General features: G+C 39.4%; 1 protein-coding gene across 3 annotated transcripts in view; it reads right to left on the bottom strand.

Annotated features, from left to right (window-relative positions):
- luzp2 (leucine zipper protein 2) overlaps nucleotides 1-21,290 on the bottom strand; it is a 281,322-nt gene that overhangs the window by 25,412 nt on the left and 234,620 nt on the right. For all 3 annotated transcript variants that reach the window (XM_034680633.1, XM_034680635.1, XM_034680632.1), the window contains 2 exons: nucleotides 19,230-19,292; nucleotides 4,822-4,884 (listed from right to left, as the gene is read on the bottom strand). In XM_034680633.1, the coding sequence (XP_034536524.1) occupies nucleotides 4,822-4,884; nucleotides 19,230-19,292 (126 nt within the window). The remainder of the gene's footprint in view (nucleotides 1-4,821; nucleotides 4,885-19,229; nucleotides 19,293-21,290) is intronic.

The raw sequence follows: 21,290 nt of genomic DNA, 5'->3' as shown, positions 1-21,290 counted from the left end.
TAAGCATAAGTCAATTGAAAGCTACACTGAAAAAAAAGATCTCATCTGTCCTTTAGAGAGAAGAAAGGTTTAGTCTTGACAGCTCTGAAACAGACCCGCTGAAACCATCAAACCCCTTAATGAGCATCAGTTTAATCCCTGAGCCCAACAACACACACGCAAAAGACTTTTTTTTTAAATAAATGAGCCCATCTAACCCCGTATGAGGATCAGCAGAGGTCCCAGAGAGGATTTTTTATTATTGATAGATTCATCACTGAGAAGAAAAGAAACTCTTATTGGGATCATTTGCATGCAGTCTGTGTAAAAACAGCCTCTGTGATAGACTCTGAGCCATGAACTTTTATTGGGTGTCTTTTACAGGCCTCTCAAAATGATAAACTGCATAGGCTTACACTCTTTAAACACTCAAGGTCAGCTTACCCAACAACTGCATCTACAAACCCAGGGAAAAAAAGGGAATGAAAATTCATTGATGGGCAATGAGGCTGATTAATGGTTTTTGGTGAGTTTTATAGAATAATATGGTTCCTCATTCTGTTTGTGACACAGCTGCCGCATATTCTCCCTTGTTTTTGCTGCTTTTTTCTTCTCAATTTCTGCCATTAAGGGGATGATTCTAATGATGAACATGTCTGTCATTTATTCCGCTCAACAGGACGGCTAAAACCATGCTTAAGTTTTCCCTGACAGATGAGCACGCAGTGACAGTCAAGGACAGGGCAACTTTCAGCCACTCAGGGTTTTCAAAGAAGCCAAAGAATCAGATCCATCTCTCAGAAGTTCCCTTTTTCATTTACTGGAAGTTTGGAACAGTCTCACAAAGGCATTTGTAGCTGTCAGGCTTTGCTCTAGAGGGAATCCAAAGGTAATAAAGTTTGAGGATCAGTTCCTTAATCATGGACACAAAGGCTTGTATGTTATCTTTCAAATGGCGAGTGTAATGTCAACGTTTTCATTAGTGAGGGTTCATTACTCACTGATATGGGACGCTGTGAAGTACTGATGATGGAAAAGAAAGAAAAAAAGCTGATTTGAACAAAAACTTGGACAGATTTTTAGATGTTTCTAATTAAAGTATAAATATCTAGCCTTTACATTATAATATGATGTTACGTATGATCTCTACAGAATTTAGATTCCAGCTTCCATCAGAATATATGCAAATGCCATTCTTAAAATTTTATACATATGATATGTGTTCAAAGAGGAAGCTGCAAAATGACATCTGGTGCTGAAGTCAGGTCATGGGACTGAATATTGATGGAAAAGTCTTCAATCAATACCAATAACTGATATTCCTGCTTCGCTGTGCCAGAAGATAAGCTATCAGATCTTTTCACATGATTGCACTTTAAGGAATCATCATAAACTTCCGTTTATATACCCTTGAGGACAGGCTACAGCTACATTTAGAACTCTTGGATGGAGCAACAGGCATGCATGCAGGACCTTCAAGGCTTGTTTATGCTCTACTTCCAGTATGCATATGGATGTGGACAGAGCCCACTGCCTGTACTCTGTTCGTCTGTACTCTGCATGTTTTTTGGAAGCAGCAGTGTTACTATTTTCACACCTAAAGGAAGCTTGAATGAGCCTTGAGCTGTTGTCTATGCTGTTGGCGGATGTGCATCGGGACACCGCTCGATGCTGCTTTCCAGATAGCTGCTACAACAATTTGGCTTCAAAGCGAAGCTAAAACTCAAAGGCTGATTGCCAGTCTCAATCTCTAAAGGCATGGTGAGAGAGGATTTACTGCGATGCAACAATTTGCCTAAGAGTAAGTGTTTTCAATATTTATTAGCTGTAACTCCGATATGTGCTTAGTGTATCTTGACTGCCGTTGTTGGAGGTACACAAAAAGCTGGAAAAGGCATAACTCGATGGGATAGAAACCCCACAGCCAACTGGCTCTCTGGCGGAGTAATCGCTGAGTGGCACAGACAGACCTACTCGCAAGTCTAAAAGCCCACAATGCCTTTGGCCGCATATATAGGCTACAGAACAAGCTCAGATCCCTGTAGAAGTTTAAATCAGGCTTTAAATCATCGATAGATTATTTAGTATTTCATATGTTTAAACCCTACAACCATGACAACTTTTTGTCACAGTACTGTTACCAGTGAAGTTGGAGTATGATCTGCAGGACAAATTATCCTTCTGCTCAATTTCTTACTCAAGCAACTTTTTTGCACAACAGCATGTAAAGGTAGTTAAGGTGGTAAATGTATTCAGGGCACACCAAACAACATGTAAAATGATACATATGGTTGGTTAATATAAGTGTATAATTGAACTGCCCTTTATATAATGCATTCTGTGCATCCCTGGCACATAATGATTAAAAGTCCCAATTGAAGTAGCTCAAGAGCACACAGAATAAAAGCCTCCTGCTCTTAGTTTTTCTTCTAAAGCATCTGGAGAATGTGTGTGTATGTTGTGCATGCATGCGGGTATGATGCATTACAGTAGAGAGCCATTACATCTATTACACAGAGCATCATCAGTAGAGAGCCCTCTGAGGACTGTGGGCACACGGCCACTGACCCAGAAATGCTGACTTTCAGGGTTAGTGCCTCCAAGTCTGAAGCTCCATATTCCTGCACTGAGTCCATTATAAAAGGTGTGGGGTCAGTCGGGTACTCGCCACTCAGCCAGACAAGGCGTGCTACTACATCAAGCCGTCATTTTTCTTTTCTGTTTTTTTTTTCCTAAGCTGGAGGAGAAGCAGCTCTGGGGGTCCATTTAAAAAGTGGACTGACTGAGGAAAGAGGATGTGAAGGATGAATGCGGCTTCTCTGCCAAAAAATATTGTCTCGTAGGGAAACGCAGGGAAGGCGCTGTCAATTCCTCTGAAGGCTTTAATGTTACGGCTGAGAAGGCGAGGGAGAACCTGTCTAGGTGTACTGTTTACAGTTAAGTACTGGAACTTCAAGGTTTGGAGTCTCTTTTTTAAGTTGTCTTTTCAATCTGAGCACTATTAATAAAAAATATCTGCCAACAAAAAAATGTCCACCCTGTCTTATTTTCTGGTGCTGATGCAGTGTGACCTTATTTTTCAAATATGCCTTTTTGCTTTTTTGTCCCTGTGCTTTAACAATCCTCTTCTTCCATGGCCAGACCTGTCATCTCCACAAAATACTAACAGAGCTAGAATAATTATGATCTAAGATTTCTTGATTTTTCTTTTCTAGTCTCAGCAGGTTCTTGTGTTTTTGTGTTCTCTGACATCAAGCTGCAAAACACAGTCTGATGCTGTACAACAGTTGTCAAAACCACTTCAATTGACCCCCAGTCAAGGTGCCTTGACTGACATCCCCCCTGTGAAGCTGATGACATTTCTGTATCTTGAGTGACTGCCCTTTCTGTCTCCTGCTCCCCTCATCCCCCCGCTAGGCTTTTGATCACAGCACATGTGGAATACATATGAGTTTTCAAGGAAAAGTCAGAAGGGTCAGAGGGACATGAAGCATTTCGCTCTGACTCGCCCATCAGAAAAAATAAAAAGGAAGAAATAAGCAGGCTGTGTGCGTCACTCCCAAAAGATAACAGATTTTACAAGACAAATAGTGTTATAAAATTAATCTAATCCTTCTGCAAGCGTATAATGTTTTAAAAGGTCTACATTAAACGCTCGCTGACATTGAGGAATAAGGTTGTGCTGGCTGAGTGACTGATGCAATTTGGAGACAGCGATTTACGAACAGCAAACAAGTCAATTCATCCATCATTCACAGGCTGGAAATAGAACAACCAACGGGACATCCAGGGACAATATATTCAGGCGTTGGGCATGGAGCCTAAAATTCAGTCTGTGTGAATCGAGACCCTTTTTCTATTCATTTATGTCTGACAGCTTTGGAAGGCTGGGTATGAAACATCAAAACATGCATTTAAGAAGTGGTAGAAAGGGTATTGTGGCAGAAATGACATCTGACATTTTAAAACTGCAAACAAGGCCTGAAAGGTCAGGACACGAGGCAACAAATGCCAATAAATATTATGTAAGGATTCAGCTCAAAGAACATTTAGTCCTGGAAATGCAAGGGGGCAGAGGAGTAAGGCTGGCTGGGCAACAACACAGAGCAGGGAGTTCATCTGACATGTGAATTTACACTCAAATTTTTTATGCTAATACGGTAAAATCTACCTGCCTCATGTCAATTACCCATCCATCACATTATTACAACATTTGTTATGTTTACTCAGCATCCTTTGCCCTCCCCCTATTGCACTTCTGTCTCATGCAGGCTTGTGCACATTACATATTAGTGTAATCATTATATTTGTATGTTTGTACACAGAGAACAAAGTCATCTGGAGGGGAACTCTTTAGATGTGCACTCATACCTGGCCAATAAAGCTGATTCTGATTCACTCTCGTGTTTGCTGCTCTGTATGTCGTGCTTGCAGCGGTGGTATGTGATGTGGAGACACATTTCTAGTGCCCACTGAACTACAGCAGTGCATGGTGTCATGTGTAATTTGTGTCTTGGAGGTTTCCTTATATGATCTAATGCATAATTCTGTATGAACTTCCTCCACAGCTGTCCACATCATTTATCCACATAGTTCCTGTGATTGAAAGGGATGGGATGGATCTTGCAGAGGGGAAAACAGAGGACAGCAGTATGTGAATTAAAGGATGGCCGATTGACTTTGCAGGCTGCTGATTTGTAGGGATTCCGTAATTGGTGACTTAATTGGAGTATTCCCTGTGATGGGATCACCCTTTCAAGGTGGTTTGAAGTACCTGTTTACTCTTGGTGTGGAGCTACCATAAAGCACATCTAACCCCCCCCCCCTCGAGTTTGAACTTACCTTAAAAATTAAATCCTTTTTCCCGTACCGCAGTTCTTTCAGTTGAGCCTGGATTTTTTTGGACTGCAAGGGAAAGATAAGGAAATAAGTGTTAGCTTATTCAAATAGCGAAATTGGTTTTAGATCACGTAGCAGGATTCTGCCAGCTGCAGCAGAAGACTCCTTTGTGAGTGTTCCCTGGGCAAAGCTCTGGCTTAAAGCGAGGCTCTGGTGAGAGGAAGAAAATATCAAATCTCCCCTTCACTGAACTGCATAGTCCACACAATGATGCAGTCATGCACTGGCTTCTTGCCCACTGTCTAAACCTGAATTCTCCCTCCCACTACACACATTACCGGCAACATCGCCACACATATGCAAGTTCCCAGGTTACGCCATGCTCTCAGCTGTCACACACACTCTCACACACACACACACACACACACACACACACACACACACACACACACACACACACACACACACACACACACACACACACACACACACACACACACACACACACACACACACACACACACACACACACACAGCAGATCTTTACAGCCGCCCCCAAACAGACACGGTGACCAGCTCTGCCTGACATTCACTCTGCTGCTGCACATCAGTGGGCACAGAGGCTGTCTCTTAGATAGCTTGATACACAGCCGTCCTCAAAGCTGCTCATGATGTGAGCATGAACATGGACTGCCTCCACACAGGACTCAGCAGAGGCTCAGATAGCTGATCTCTGTGTTTACTGAAGCTGCAAGGTGATTCCATACAGATTCAGTACAGTGGAGGAGTCTTGCAAGACTGTATCTCTGATTAAATAGTTTTCAAATGAAAAGGACTTGATTTGAAGTTCCAAATGACCAGATTGGGAAATGAAAACTACAAAGCTAGTGTATTCATTCATATATCAATCTATTATTTGTATTTACCTTTAACATCCAATGTCAAAACATCTACAGCTATCTTTTTCTCATGATATGTACCCAGGGATTTCTATCCATTTGGAAATGTGTGCACTCTCAATGCATTCATACAATTTGTACAGAAAAAGCAGTAGCAGAAAATGATGAAAAAAGAGGAAAAACTGTTCAAGTATCACCAAACAGTTATAGGAAAGTAGTGAACAATAGATTCAAAGGTATTGACTCAAGTTAAAGTTTTAAAAGATGAGAGCCTTATATATTGGTTGGAATGGGAGCTGATTGAGGATAATATATAAAGAGGAATTTTATAGTAAAGTATGGTAATATAGTGTTATATAATCAATCATTCCATCAACTTTATATCTTTGTTGGACAACCTCTATAGACCTTGTTTCAGGCTAGTACAACTCTATCCCCCCTGCTCTATCTTTATCTCCTGCCTCGTATTTCTCTGTATGGCAGTTTCCATTCACCGTTTTTTATTTTATTTTCCATTTTGTGCAGAAAGAACATCATTACAGACCCTGGCAATAAGAAAAAATGTCAAACTATCACAAAAACAGTTCTAACCAATACTTTTTTACACTATTTAGTGCGAAAATTGAATCACTGTGACATGAGTTGAAGTTGTTAAAGAATAATGGAAAGTTTACAGCATCATGTTTCAGTCATTGTGGGAAATTAAAGGAGACAATATGAAACTGTTTAGATGTACAACTATAGTGATATTTGCCCAAGTATCAGATACTTTACATATCTCACTCATTAACAAGGACTCCATCTCCTGTTTAGCAACTTTATTCTCCACAGTTCTGGGTTTGTTAATTGCTTTTCAAGAACAGCATCGGGCATTTGCATACAGAAGACAGACTTGATAGAAAATGACTACTAACTGTTTGTGTCGCCTCTGCATGAAGTCTGATGATGTCATACTTTCTTAGAAGAAAGGAAATAATACAGTTTTCCTCTTTTTGAACACAGCTTAAATGAAAACGCAGGTTTTTGATATTCTTAAATGACAAGCAAAGATGAATAACAGCTTATTTTCCTGTTAAAATCTGATCCATAATGCTTCTTTCTGCTCAAAAAAGTAAAAATATTAAGTATTTCCGGGTCCCCACTCATCTTCTGCGCTGTATCTTTCTGTGTAGAAAAAAGCATCCTTACTCCAAACTGGTCAAACACTGATGCTTGGTCAGAGGCCCCTCCCTTTCAAAGTATGACCAATAAGGCATCCTTTTAGTGTCATTCTGAGTGTCAAGTTAGCAGTAACAAAAATAAAAAATCCAGGAATGACTATTTCTAAAAATTGGAATCAAGTTAGAAAAAATAAATCATCTACGCCGAAAATGAAGCTCGCTGGAAACATTTAATATGTATTGACTTTTGAGTGTACGGTGTCATATTTTGAAACATGGGGCCTCTTAAAAAGCAGTCCTTAACTACTTAGTGTTGGCAACAGACCAGAACCAGAATTTCTGTTCAGTAATTTTATGTGCATTTTCAATTAGCCTAGAAGTAGAACAGCGGGGGTCCTGAATATTTGAAGAAACATTCTTAAATAACACAACATACTCCCCAAGCTTGACGAGGTGGACAAATATGTGTAAGATATAAGCTGATAAGATGTTCAACTGAAACAAAGTCATCAAAATAAAATGTAGATAATGCATGTACATATAATGGAAAATAAATGTGGTTGAATGATGAGACAAAAAGGTGTCTGTTATGTAAATAGAGAAGAAATTGTAATGTTTCATTTGGACATTAACACATTTGAATGTCAATCTTCCATGATGTTTTCCACCTGGCTTTTGGACTTTGACATCAATAATGCTACTCTGTCACCTTCATGTATGCAAAGGTGCAATCAACTGGATAATTCAACCCCCACCTTTTTTTTTTTTTTCTGAGACTTTACATACCTTTCTTACAGTTAAATATAAATATGACATGCCTCTCTCTTCCTTTCAACACATACATCTATATCTCCATCTTTATATCTATTTGTATAGCTTTTATTTCTACCTTATATATTTTATTCCATCTGGCTGTCCTTCACTACAAACCTCTCTTGCTCCCTTTCTATCTATCTGTCTCATACCATCTCCTTACTCCCTCGACACGGGCAGTAAAAATCTGACATGAGGTCTAATCTTTCACCAGAGCACACTGAACATGATGCTGAGGGACAAATTCACTTCAAAAGGTTTCTTCTGTGTACTTGACAAAAACCTGTGCTTTTTTTTATTTTTATGAGAATCTTTTTCTTGTTATTCCTCTTCCCAGGGTGCCTCCATGTCCCAAGACACCATCTCTGTCATGTGTAACTGGATTCAAAAATTGCTTCCTGCAGGGCTCCTAATATAAAAACAGCAAGGTTAAACAAACAGATTAATGACTTAGAAAACTCCCAACTCACATAGACTGAGCTGTGTATTTGATATTAGATGGTTACATTTCTTTTCATTAGCCATAAAATGAAATGTTACCTAATTAATTTTATTTGTATCCATTAAGTGGAGCTTTTGAGATACTCCCCTGTAATAGGATGTATCCTATTATGAGGCGACAGAGTTGTACGCTCTCGAGTGCTAACTTATAAATGCAAATATAACTCTCCAAAATGTGCTGAGCTCTCAGAATTGCCAAAGCACTGGTCTATTATAAACTGAGGATAAATCATGTGAGCTGTCTGCTCAGCGCCGGAGAATCACAGCAGCATCTCCGCTTTTTTGTTCCTGATGGTTTGAATCTTGCAATGGAGGAGCCTGCATTTCAAATCATCACAATCTTGACAAAATAAAGTTTCACAGTCTTCTACAAGATTGCTGCAGTTTCACAGATCAGCCTAACCCTTTCAAATATTAATAAAATGCATCTCTGTGAGTCATGGTGCGTGTGAGACTGATGACGAAATTGTAAAATATAAATCTCAAGGTCAGACTAGTTAATGTTTGTGCAAATATGTTCTTATGAGGTTTATTTTTTATCTGTTTTAACAGAGAGACAAGATCAGACACAGAGAGGATGCTCCACTCTGTTGGATTCTGCAGGGATCTGCTCTTTTGAGATTATAATATTTTTATAGTTATTTCATACTGCTTTAGTTTCGCTTCAAGTTACTTCTTCTTTCCAGGGTCCAGGGTCAAAGTTGAATCATTGGCTGCTAGTCAAGGACTGCAGCCTCTGTACATGGGGTGCAGGCTTTAACCACTGAACTAAACCAGTACACAGAACTAACTCTTTAACCTTGGTGAGCTTTCAACATTTGAAAGTGTTGTTTATCTAGACTTTATTTCAGATCGATTTTTTTTAAATTACATGACTACAGAGTTGGTTGATAAAGGTCTGAAAATTACTGATATAGTAATTGTTGGTATTGTGGGTGTTCTAATTTGTTGTAACATATTATTTTAGCTGAATGTCATACTTCTTCTTTTTTTAGATTGCATTTAATTTCATATGTTTTATTCTATTTATCAATGTATGTATTTTTGGGCCTTTTCTTCCTTTATTCAGAGGTTAAGACATTGGATGGAGTAGGAAACTGGGAACAGAGGGTCTGAGATGACATGCAGCAAAGGTTTAGGCCCAGCTGCCTGCTTAGAGGACTACAGCCTCTGTACATGGGGTATATAGCTCTGCCTCTGAGCTAAACAAGCACCCTGTCACATTTTCATTTTAATGTATTGTTTTTGCTTCATATCACGTTTTCTTTTAATGCTCTCAATGTAATTAATGTTTTGTTTTTGACCCAGTAAAGCACTTTTAATTGCTCTATGTATGAATGCTGCTTTACAAATAAGCTTGCTTTGAGGAGTCATTAGTATTTTACGACTGTTACAACTGTGATTTTCACAAGCTGCTGGCATTTTTGTTCTTTACACTCTTTAAAATCTAATCGTTGAGGCATTTTTAATTATTTTAATTACGAGCGAGTCAGCATCACTAAGTCATAGTTGAATAATGATTTGTTTTCTAACAGCATCCAAAGGTGTTTGTTTGGTTGACTGTAGATTAGCTTTTTGATTGTCATGACTTTCAATGGAAGACAGAATAATTAACCCAAGTTAGAGCTGAAGCCACACCATCTAGTTTTGCATCTACAGACATGACATGAGCATGCTATTACAGACTTTAAGGCCCTCTCATTTCCCTTTCTTTTCATAGGCAGTGCTCGCTCTCTTTATCTTTATGTCACTCTACCACTCTGCTCTCTCTCTTTCCCAGCTTTAGGTTGAAAATAAGACTGCAGGTCAATCTTGTTTACAAGCTTCGGTGCTTTTCCGTGCTATGTAATGTAAAAAATAATGCAGATCGTATGTCTTTATAGCACTGCTATAAAGACATACGATCTGCATTATTTTTTACATACTGCTATAATAGCAGTATTGAAAAGTATCACAGTATGGCAATTCTGACAACCTTCCAACAGAGCAAAGATAGACAGAGTTCGGTCTGGTCATTAAGCAATTTTGTCAGGTAGATAAGGTCAAAGCTTGAAAAAGAGGATGTTTGAAGAAGTTGCCAGTGTTCTGGTGTCTTTTAAAATGTCTGATCATCCTTTGTCACTGCACAGAGGCTGTCGAAACGTTCTGTCAGGAAGCACAACCAACAACAGGCTTTTATTGTAACAGAAAAAACATTGAGAAAACAAACATTGGTTTACGTTTGTCCAAGAAAAGATCTGTGTGGTGTTTACAGTCTGAACTCATTCCTCAAGGTTCTATAGTTCCTCCTTATAAGAGAAGAACACAAAAGCTCCATGATATGAAAAAGGAGATACAAGCAGGCGACATTATACCACAGTGTCTGCACAAATGTGCAGACAGCCTTAGCACGTATCTGTATCTACATTCACAGCATCACAAACCTGCTGCGTCACATTCCCAGTTTAAACAGATTGCTCTATTTGTGGGGTCTGTCTGATTGGCTAAAGCATGGGAGCTGAGGTAGACCTATGACTGGCAGGCAGCCAGGACTTAGCTCAGTGAAGTGTATATTTTATTCCAATCATTTCAGTCAGGGTAATTTGATTCACTGGATACAGACAGTGAATATAGTAGAGCAGCAAAGTAATACATTTGCTTTATTTAAAGGATACGCTGGTATGTGCTCCCTGTGCACACAGCTAATTGTATTGTAGAGTATATCACTGAAGCCGGGGGCACACAACTCCCAAAACAAGGCCCTATCAAAGCACAAACATCAAACATTAATGCGTAGAAACTGTGCTCAGATTTCTTATTCCTGATCACTTTGTGAGGCCTGAATAACTCTAAGATGAAACCACATTTAACTATCTGTCATTTCTGCCATCAGAAACCCTCATGTCCCTGTTTACAGACAGATGTCACCTGCTTGGTAGATCAATGATCAGTTCTTAAATACACAATGAACTGAAGGCTGCCCCATTCAAAAGTTGGTGTCGAATCAATAACACAGGGCCATTCACCTTGGAATCAGACGTTACAGGAAATCTGCCAAATCCAGTGTTTTATTTTTTATCTGCATACGTTTCAGGTTACCCCATGTTCCCATTAAATCCTGATGTAAGAATACAAAGTAATTCAAGTCATAACAGATGTGAAATATTGAAGCGTAACAGCCTCCTTCATCCCAATGGCGACTGCACAGCAACACCATAAATTTGTCAGAACAGAAAATCGGTGATAAATTCATGCTGAGGAGGAAAAGATGTGCAACAGTTTAAATGGCATCTATAATGCCACATGTCGCTCTCCTTCACTGAACAGTCTTAACCTTGACTTTGACTCAGGTTTTCTGAGCTTTCAAGTGTTTCCCCTGGGGATATCACTGTCTGCTTCAGAAAGGTTGCATGAAATTTCCAATGAAGCAGATAAAGAGCAGATATGAACAGATATGTTTAGCACGTAGCTCTGACTGCCGTAGCTGCAGTACCAATTGGACTGGCAGCAGAGAGCAGGGAGGTTTCCTCTCTAATTTAAATGGACAAAGAACTTGTCAAAGAGGTGTATTATATTATAAATAATTGTGACTGCCTCTTTCAAATATATCATACATTTGTTTGTTTATGTAGTGCTTTGTCGCTCTCTGTCAGCAGTCCAAAGACTGAGACTAATTCAAAACACAGATCAACCATGGGACATCGATGTTTCTCTCTCTCATCTCCTCTCTGTTTGTTTACAACAGACATGAACATAAGGTGTGTCTTTATTAGATGCTAAAAGGATTTAACAAATCGTCAGTATTTGTAGACTTGTGAATGAGAACAGTTAGCAGTGTAGGAGCAGCGACAGAGGGCGGAGCAGAGACACACACGGGCAGGCAGAAGTGCAATTTCAGCTGCAAGCAAACAATATGAACTTCTTGTGCAGAGGTGTGGATGTAATTATAAGTTCTTAAAAGCAGTTTTCTTTGTTTTAACTTATAACACTCACTCCTTTGTCTTGTAATTGTTTGTTGACAGACCATCCCTGCTCCCACTCTTTAAGCTGAACGCTACCGGCATCTTGGATCTTTTACTTTTCATAAGTTTTTGTACTTTTTGATTCTATCAAAAAAATAAATAACATAGGTGGTATAGTTGTAGCACATGGTATTGAGAAGTATCGAAAAATCAACCTAACTATTTTTTTCTTCAAATAGGAACACATAGGTTAATGGAGGGAATAGCCTAGGTACCGAATCTCTTTCTCTCAGGACAGTGTTGTTCCATGTCTATGTTAGTTTTATCTTTGAGCACTGCTTTAGCTTTGGAGGTGAGTTGTGGTTGGATGGTGAGAGGTAAACAATGTATATGAGGGGCAAAGACACTGTTGTGTTACACTCTGCTGTACCTGCATTTTACAGAATGTAACTTTGATGATGTTTACTCTCCCATGCATAAACAATAGATAATCAGTCATAAAGAGGAGTAAGAATGGCAGGACATGTAGCAGGAGCCTATCTTGCAGTAGTGGCACACTGAACAGCCACACAGACCTGGTGGTTTTCTCCCCCATTTAAATGGACTGCTGAATTTGTCGAGTGTTTGTGATTGGTGAAGTGAACAAACACACAGCTGAGTCAGGCCAGTGGCTGCCTGCCAGCTCAGCTAAGCCTGCGATACATTTTTCTTAGTGACCTCTCCCCATTCAAACGGTCATTGTCTGAACATTTACGGTTCCACTATTGTCTTCACAAATTGTTTTTGAGATTAAGAAATAAAAAGGCGTTGGCAAGGACGAGTGCTCCCATCCATCTCCCAATGAAAAATCTCTCTGGGTTTACAAAATGCAACCATTCTTAATGGTTTAAAATCCTTTTAGTGCAAACAATGACATCCTTGAATTGCCTTCACTGAGGCTATGGCAACTGGGATAACAAGGCCAAGAGTCGATTAGCCCTGTTAACCTCATCGCAGCTAATGGAGTCCAAATTGCTCCAGATGGATGAAATGAATTTGAACCAACTGACCAATGAATTAGAAACTGAGCAAATGTTTTGACCACGTTTAAAGCCACTCAGACTTATGAGGACAAGATGAATGGTAATCATAGTTAATGTAATAAAGCTTCATATTAAAACATGAAGGAAATATATCAGGAAATAGTCAGATAAACTTATACATGTATGAATGAGTGTAGGTATCCACAGTATATTAACATAGATCTAATACATTTGCTCCAATGTATTTGGGATAACTCTCCCCCATTTTAATTTACACCTTTTTATCTTCCTATCATATTTCATATGATTTTTATTGATGACATTTATTTTTAAATTCTGGTTCCCCTCTTTGTTCATTTCTGAGCTTATTGTTTAAAAATGTGTTAATAACCCCTGTAATAATGAAATCTAAATTGCATATGGAAACAAAAAACCTTGACAAAGTAAGAGAAAATCGCTGCTTTTATCGGCTCCAGACAATTTTTCAGACAAATAGTTTGATATAACCTCCAGTACTAGTTATTCTGTTTGTTTTACTAATTTTAACTCTTAGCTTTGCAGAATAGGATGAAAAATGTGTGTTTGTGTTTGTGTGTGTGTGTGTGTGTGTGTGTGTGTGTGTGTGTGCGTGTGTGTGTGTGTGTGTGTGTGTGTGTGTGTGTGTGTGTGCGTGTGTGTGTGCGTGTGTGTGTGTGTGTGTGCGTGTGTGTGTGTGCGTGTGTGTGTGTGTGTTCAGCAAGGTTATTTCATGTGAAGTTGTCTTTGCAGTCCCAAAATAAAATCCAGTTTCTTGTGGACTCTGAAACCTTACGAGTTATCCACGTAACAGTCAAAGAGGATCCAGGATCAGATGCATGTTGATGTAACAGTGACCATTTAACTCGTTCTTAACAGTGCTGTTACCGTGTAATTTCATGTTCCTTCATTTGAATGGTTTTCACAACACAGATTAGGAACACAAAGCCCGATCCTCCACCTCACACAGCCAGCAAAAACCCAACACAAGTTTAAGCAGCCTTCTAAAAACGATTACCACACTAAATGAAATGTATTCCAATACACAAAGGTGGAATTCCCAAAGCCAATTTTCACAAGACGAGAACACAAATTTAGCCCATAAAGGGAAGCTGCTGATTACTCATACAGAAGTCTTTGGGTGTATCAAAGCAGCCTGTGTGTGAAAAGTTTATCCAACTCCAACAGAAACAGATCAAGTCTCATCTCAGTTCTTGGACATAGCATCAAAAAGCTGATTTAAGATTCAAAGATTTTATCACAAGGACTGTTTTTTTTAAAACTCTGACTCATTCAATGGGCTACGGACGTCTAGACTGAAAATATCTTTGAAGCATGAAGGGAACATTTGCAGACTACAATTTAGTACAATACCACTAAAGTTTATTTAGGAGAAAAACACATTCTGAGGGTTAAAGGTCATCTTGGGTGGGTGTTCATGTCTTTACCTCTATAAATATAGTTAAACAGGCAATAAAAGCACTCATATGTATTGTTTTCATACAGACAGAGACTCAGAATGCACAAGTTATGTTTAAATACCTCACCCACAGATGCTCTTGTGGAGACTACTGTTGTTTGCAATTTCCTGCTCTGGTGGCAATTGTTTTGCAGCTTCAGTATCCGTTTCTCTCACTCTGAAGTAATTGCAGTGTGATTACAGGTTCAGTGTGTAACCCTTCCCATTTAAACATAAATAACCTTCCAGGATTAAAGGAGGTGCATGGAACAATGCTTCTCTCACTGATTTACTTCAACTTTTATAGCCTCCGGAGGGAATTGGAGACAGTGACCTCAAGTGATCCGACTGTGTTTGAGGAAATCCTTGTAGCTACTTGCTCCCTAAAGACCTTGAAGTCTACCTGCCTTGATAACAAGCACAGAGACAAGAAAGGCACTGGACAAGAACAAATCTCTGTCTTAAAGAGTACTGAGTGAGATTGTATCCTTTACAAGTTCAAAGCCAACCAGTCAAATTTTATCTGCGTTAAAAGGATTTTTTTTTACTGTTTCTGCAAATTTGGCTCAGTTTAGGCTGACCAACAACTTCAATCAGGACCTCTTCATAGCTTTTGTGCTCCCTCCAACTCGTGAAGGGTTATAATCAGACTTGGCTGCACATCAGCCAAATGTTCCATCATCTCATCTCAGAGTTTGAATATGTGATGATGGCTTGGATGAGCTTAGCTGGTGAAATGTCAGGGATGTTCAGCTTGCGGATTTGGAGCAGGAAGTAGGCTTGTTATTCTTTAACACAAGTTTCCTGCTTCTCACTGGAATCTGAAGAATAACCTCAGTGTTGGAGCATACTTCATGGAGGGTGAAATGCTCTTTAAATACCAAATTCTTCTTGTGTATCTGCATGTTGTGGTATGAGTGTGACTTGATCAAAAACAAGCTTTACACAAATAGCATTACCTGCTAACTAAGACAGGAGAGTAGCTGGAGATTTTCTGAGCCAATCTCTTCTTCGTCTCTGTGTGAGCCAAACCTAAATAAATTATTCATGTCCCTTAAATCTTGAATTCCAAAGTAAAAATAATAGCCTTCAGTTATTGTAACAACACAAACTGAGGTCACAGTTTGTGGCTCGACAGGTCAGTTTGGGGAAGCAGTGATGCTAAGCAGCTGAGGGGCCAGTTAATTATCAAAATAACCCCCTAAAGGTCGCCCTTTCTTTCCATTTGTCTTTGTCCCTTCATCTCTTTCTCACAAAGCTTTCAGGCTTCACTGGATTTTGTGTCATTATTCTGTTTTGGCTGCTGGAGAATGAATGTGACTTTGTTAATGGCTTGCAAAATAAACTGTGAGAGTTAAAGTGACTGGCTTGTTGTTACAATAAACCCAGTTTTAAAAAAGTGAAATCCGTGGACACTCACTGCACAATAAAGAGCCCTGTTTCCCGGCTAATCATTCTTAACATTGTCTGACTTTGTACTCTTAGTTGCCAGTTAATTAAGCACACAGGACCAGAACTAATGCAAGCTAACAAACAAGCAATAAACTATACCTCCATGAACCTCAATGATTGTCCTACCATAGAAGCTGCAGTTTGTGGAGCCTGTTTGAAAGGCACTTAAGCCCATGTCTTTGCATTGCAACTCACTTTACAATGCAACACAATTCAACGGCAGCAGAAACCTCAGCTTTAAAAATTATAATAAGGTTGTGTATGCAGCTTCAGGGGCTTTTGTATGCAGCCTTAAGTGGACACTCAAGGAACTGGCAACTTTGTAAACTGATATTCCTCATAAAGTTTTAGTCATTTAAGGATTGCTCTTTTAGACTTAACTGGTTATATGGCTATATGAGTGTACATTTTTCAATGCCCCTGACTAAACTTTCAAGAAGAACATATTCAGCTTATAATAAGACTTTAACAGTCGTCAGATTGAAAAGAAAATGTTGACAGCCGTATGGTTACAAAGAAGAGTTTAAATAAACTGTCAAGAGTGAAAACAAAAGCTGGCAACATATACAGTAGACTAATTCATAACTGACAGCTACAGCACATTATACACTTTCTGGGAGACAGGCCTGGATCCACATTTGAGATGACTGGTGGAGCAGGCTATAAACTGTGTCAGTTTTGAAGAATTAATAAAGCTTACAAATCAAAATTGAAGCAATTCAAACCAAATGTGATGCATCCCCAACACGTTGTTTTACAGAGACACTCTATTATAACTGAGATAAAAATTTAAAAAGAGATTGAACCATCCACTAACACTGGAGAGAATTAAAGCTTGAAGAATGAATCACCACAAAAGAGAATAAACAATAGGATTTAGCCTACTTCTGGGACTGAAAAGGCTGGTTTAAAAAATAAATCAGCAATAAGCAGTTCTCCTGTTTTCATTAGACAAAGCTAAAGAACAAGCAGATCAAATAACTTTGAGGAACATGGGGACATGAGGAACAACACATACCCTCTTGTTATAGTTATATATATTTTGTCATATTTATTAATATTTTAATAAACGGATGTCATATTCATTACTATTTATTGCGCCACATTGCCAGCTCTGTGTGGAAGTTTGTTTGTATCAGTTGTAAGTACGACGTGTAGGTTTGGAAGTAAAGAGTGTATCTGATGGGGAGGAAGGGCAAGAAATACAGTTCTTAAGAACATTGGTTTGTAATTTAAAGGCACATATTTTTCCAGAGGGTACAGGTGACTAATTTAAGAGACCATCAATGTCTTATTGAATAACTGCCAGGATGTATAATTGCTTGTCTTCACCTGAAAATGCAACTACGGACAATTGTTCTGTCATTCAAAAACCTTGACAACATCCTCCGTCGCATTGATCGAACATGCCTGAGCTGCCTCAGGGGACGTCAAGCCCAGGGTCTCTCCAAAGAAAACTATCCATCTCCACACGTCAAAGTTTCCATCCATCAATCTCTCTGTGCCTGTTCTTTGGTGTAAAAATCAAAAAGAAAAAGGATCTTCGTACTGTGGTTAGAATAAAGAAAATTCTTTGATATGAACTCCAAAACTATATCAGTATTGAGCTCTGTGATCATACAACTCCAGCTGCACTCACTTGGGCATGTCATGAGGATGCCCGTAGGCAGTGCTCCCTTGTAAGATGATGCATGGCTAAATTACAGCATGAGCATTGGTCAGCATGAAAGCAAAGGCAGCAGTTCAAAGCTCAGCTCAAGGCTGCACTGAGGATGAGCACCTGCTGGACGCTGCTGACCGTAACAAGTGGCAGCAGAGTTTAAAGCAGAAAAAGAGGGAAAGTAGGTGACAGCAAAAAAAAAAAAAGACACTTGAAGTGCTCTCACTAAGACCTGAGCTTCTCAGATTGCACTGTACCACCTTCAAAGAGCCCGCTGTTGGACACAAGCTGCTCTGAGATTCCAGGGACAGCGAAAATCAAGCAAGTGTGTTGGTTTGTGAGAGAGAGAGAGAGAGAGAGAGAGAGAGAGAGAGAGAGAGAGAGAGAGAGAGAGAGAGAGAGAGAGAGAGAGAGAGAGAGAGAGAGAGAGAGAGAGAGAGAGAGAGGGGTTGTTCAGGCCTTCCATCAAGCATGTTGTTCAATGATCTGAACACAAGTGACCAGCTTTAAGTAACATGGAGTCCCATTCAGCCTCATTAGACTTTGCAAAACATGAAATGATGAGAACAAACTTTGCTGTCGACACAGGGTGAAGGCTGCACTCACTCACATGCATGCTGCTCGAGCATCAGAGTGGAGTAAATGACAACAGTCTGAAGTCATGCATGACGTGATATAACACTTTTCTTCAATGAAATGAAGAATGGTGTTTCTGGTGTTACAGTTCAGCAGTGAATTAAATGACTGCAAAGCAGACTGAAATCTCTGATTACAGAAAAAAAACAAAAAAACAAGAAAAGATCAAAGTCATTAACACAAAAATCCATGTTATGTCTCCCAACTGTGCTGGTTAATAAACTCTGATAACTGCACGTTTACACAGCTCCCCTCCTGTCATTCACAGCTTGTGGATGCATTGATCATGTCTCGTATCAAGCTGTGCAATAAAATGCACAACAGACCAAGCTGTTCATGCAGGAAGAGACAAAGCATGAAACGACCGACATATCAGAGTTATATCTGCTGAGCTCCTTTCATTAACATGAAGAACGATGAAGAAGAAAATATATTTGAATTGCAATAACACATGACTACATACTGTATATATGTGAAAAGCATGTTGGCACCACTGAAACATGCACTTTGCATACAAGAAACATGGTCCTGGAATGTTTTTTGTGTGACTACCGTATAAATACAATATTTAAAAATATACTTTTTATTTCATATAATCTGCACACATGATCACTTGCCCAAAACATTCATGAGCACTTAAACTAATGCAAACATTCAGGAATAATACAACGTGAAAAAAAGTATATTATTACCAATTCAGTATTTTGTTCAAACATCACGTACTTTTTTTGAAAATAATTAAAAATCTCATGTTTTTCTGCAACATGATCTACAAAAAAATAATCACATAAGTCTCAGGAGCTTAAAAATATGATGTGTTGGTGTAACAGGATGTACTGATTAAAGTCCTTACCTCTTCAGCATAGGCGTCACAGAGTTTGTGTCCCGACAGCAGCTTAGTTTTCAAGCTTTTATTCTGAAAAAGAGAGCAGAAAGAAATAAGTGATGGCGTTGGTTTCTGCCATGTGTTTCACACTGCATGTTCCTGTAACATTTCTCACTGGTTTATAAAAATAACTATTGACTCAGTGGGCCTCAGTTTCACCAGCAGGGCATTTGGCCATCGAGGAGCTCAGACAGAAAGTGCTCAGTTGCCTCTTGATTTGAGACGACACCGAGAGGTGCAGACAGGAGGGCCCTGTCTGAGCATCTGAACGAACACTCAGGCTCACAGGCATCTGAAAGGTCAGATATGAAGCTCAGGGCCAGCCCCCTGGTGAACTTTAAACGTGATCAGTAAAGCTTTAAAATCGGTGACTGGCAGATGGTGAAGTGATGCCAAAACAGGGGTCAGAGGGTCTCGCTGTTTCATGACATTTGAGATGCTGACTGCAATTTTACAACAATATGGCAACCCTGAGAGAGATTAGTGACCTTACACTCATTTACATGACATCATAATGATAGTCTCCAGGCTAAATCAGGGTATAAAACACTCTCTGGACATTGAAAGCAGCACTTATAGTTAACTTATGACACAAACAAAAAAACAGTGTGAAGTGATGAAGTCTCTCCTCTTTTTCTACCTCACTTTCCTGTTTTAAACTTGTGCCTGAACTCAAATACCAACGGCGCTTCAGAATCAGTTACAGAATGAAACGCAAATAGGTTTAAATAAGATAATTTTATAAATTTGAATATTGTTTTGTGCAAGACTGAAGCCATAAATGGCATTTGATAATAGAAAACAGGTAAAAAAAAAAAAAAAAAAAACCCTACTGACAGATTGAAATAAATGCCCCAAATAGATTTTTTTCAAATACAAAATATCTACATTACATTTATTGGTGCACTGTGGTGCAGTGGTTAGCGCTGTTGCCTCACAGCGAGAAGGTTCTTGGATCGAGTCCCTGGTGGGGCAGCTGCCTTTCTGTGTGGAGTTTGCATGTTCTCCCCGTGCATGCGTGGGTTCTCTCCAGATACTCAGGCTTCCTCCCACAGTTCAAAGACATGCACACCATTGGTCAATCGAAAGTGCCTGTAGGTGTGAGTCTGTGCGTGAATGGTTGTCTGTCTTTCCATGTTTGCCCTGTGATAGGTTGGTGACCTGCCTTCTGCCCAAATTCAGCCCCCCATGACCCAAAAGTGGATAAGCGGTCAAGATAATGGATGGATGGATGGATGGATATTTATTGGTATAGTGAAAGAGCTCTGTTTGTGCAGAATTGTTTCCATGGCAGTGTGCACAAGATTACAACTGGTAATAGATTGATAATGTGAAATGGAAAGAGACAATAGTCCAGTGGGCATCAACATAACAGATAAATTCAGATGTAGGTACTTAAAGTTTAAACGTTCAGGAAACAAGCATTGTATCCATCGTGCAGAACCTGTTTCTCTAAGAAGTGGTCAGAGTCTAAGATAACACTTTGAAACAAAGTAATGGCACAGCCAGGAGGGGGCATGTAGAGGCACCAGAGAATGGGATCTTACGACAATAACAGGATTCAAAGGGATGGGATTTTCCTCTTTAATTGACAATGATCTGTTAGTAAGATTGGCCCCAAACCAACTTAATGTTCCACCTGAAGTGCCCATCCAGATCTCAAGATGACCCAATAAAACAGCACAATGGCCCATGACAAAAAGCTTGGCCGGGGTTTGAAAGAACTGAAAGTGCACATTCTCCTGCATTGGCTGTAAAGAGAAGGTCATTCCAGGCAGACTGTCTCTGCTGTGATTTAAAACAAGTCTGACTGTCGCAGAAATGTAATCACGGAGCAGAAAATACAGGACACCATACAGTGTTAGGCACGGATGACAACATATTGCACCATTAAGCATAATGTATGCAACAAAAGTGCAAAAACACTATTTATGATGTATGACGGTACTTTGGTGCATGCTCGATAATGATTCTTTGGGTCAAATTGGGAGAAAAAAGGGAAATAAGTCTACAGATCCACCACATAAG

This window comes from Notolabrus celidotus, chromosome 3, assembly GCF_009762535.1.
Source record: "Notolabrus celidotus isolate fNotCel1 chromosome 3, fNotCel1.pri, whole genome shotgun sequence".
In the NCBI taxonomy this organism is placed as follows: domain Eukaryota; kingdom Metazoa; phylum Chordata; class Actinopteri; order Labriformes; family Labridae; genus Notolabrus; species Notolabrus celidotus.
The sequence above is the reverse complement of the archived record's forward strand: the minus strand, read 5'-3'. Positions and strand labels throughout refer to the sequence as shown.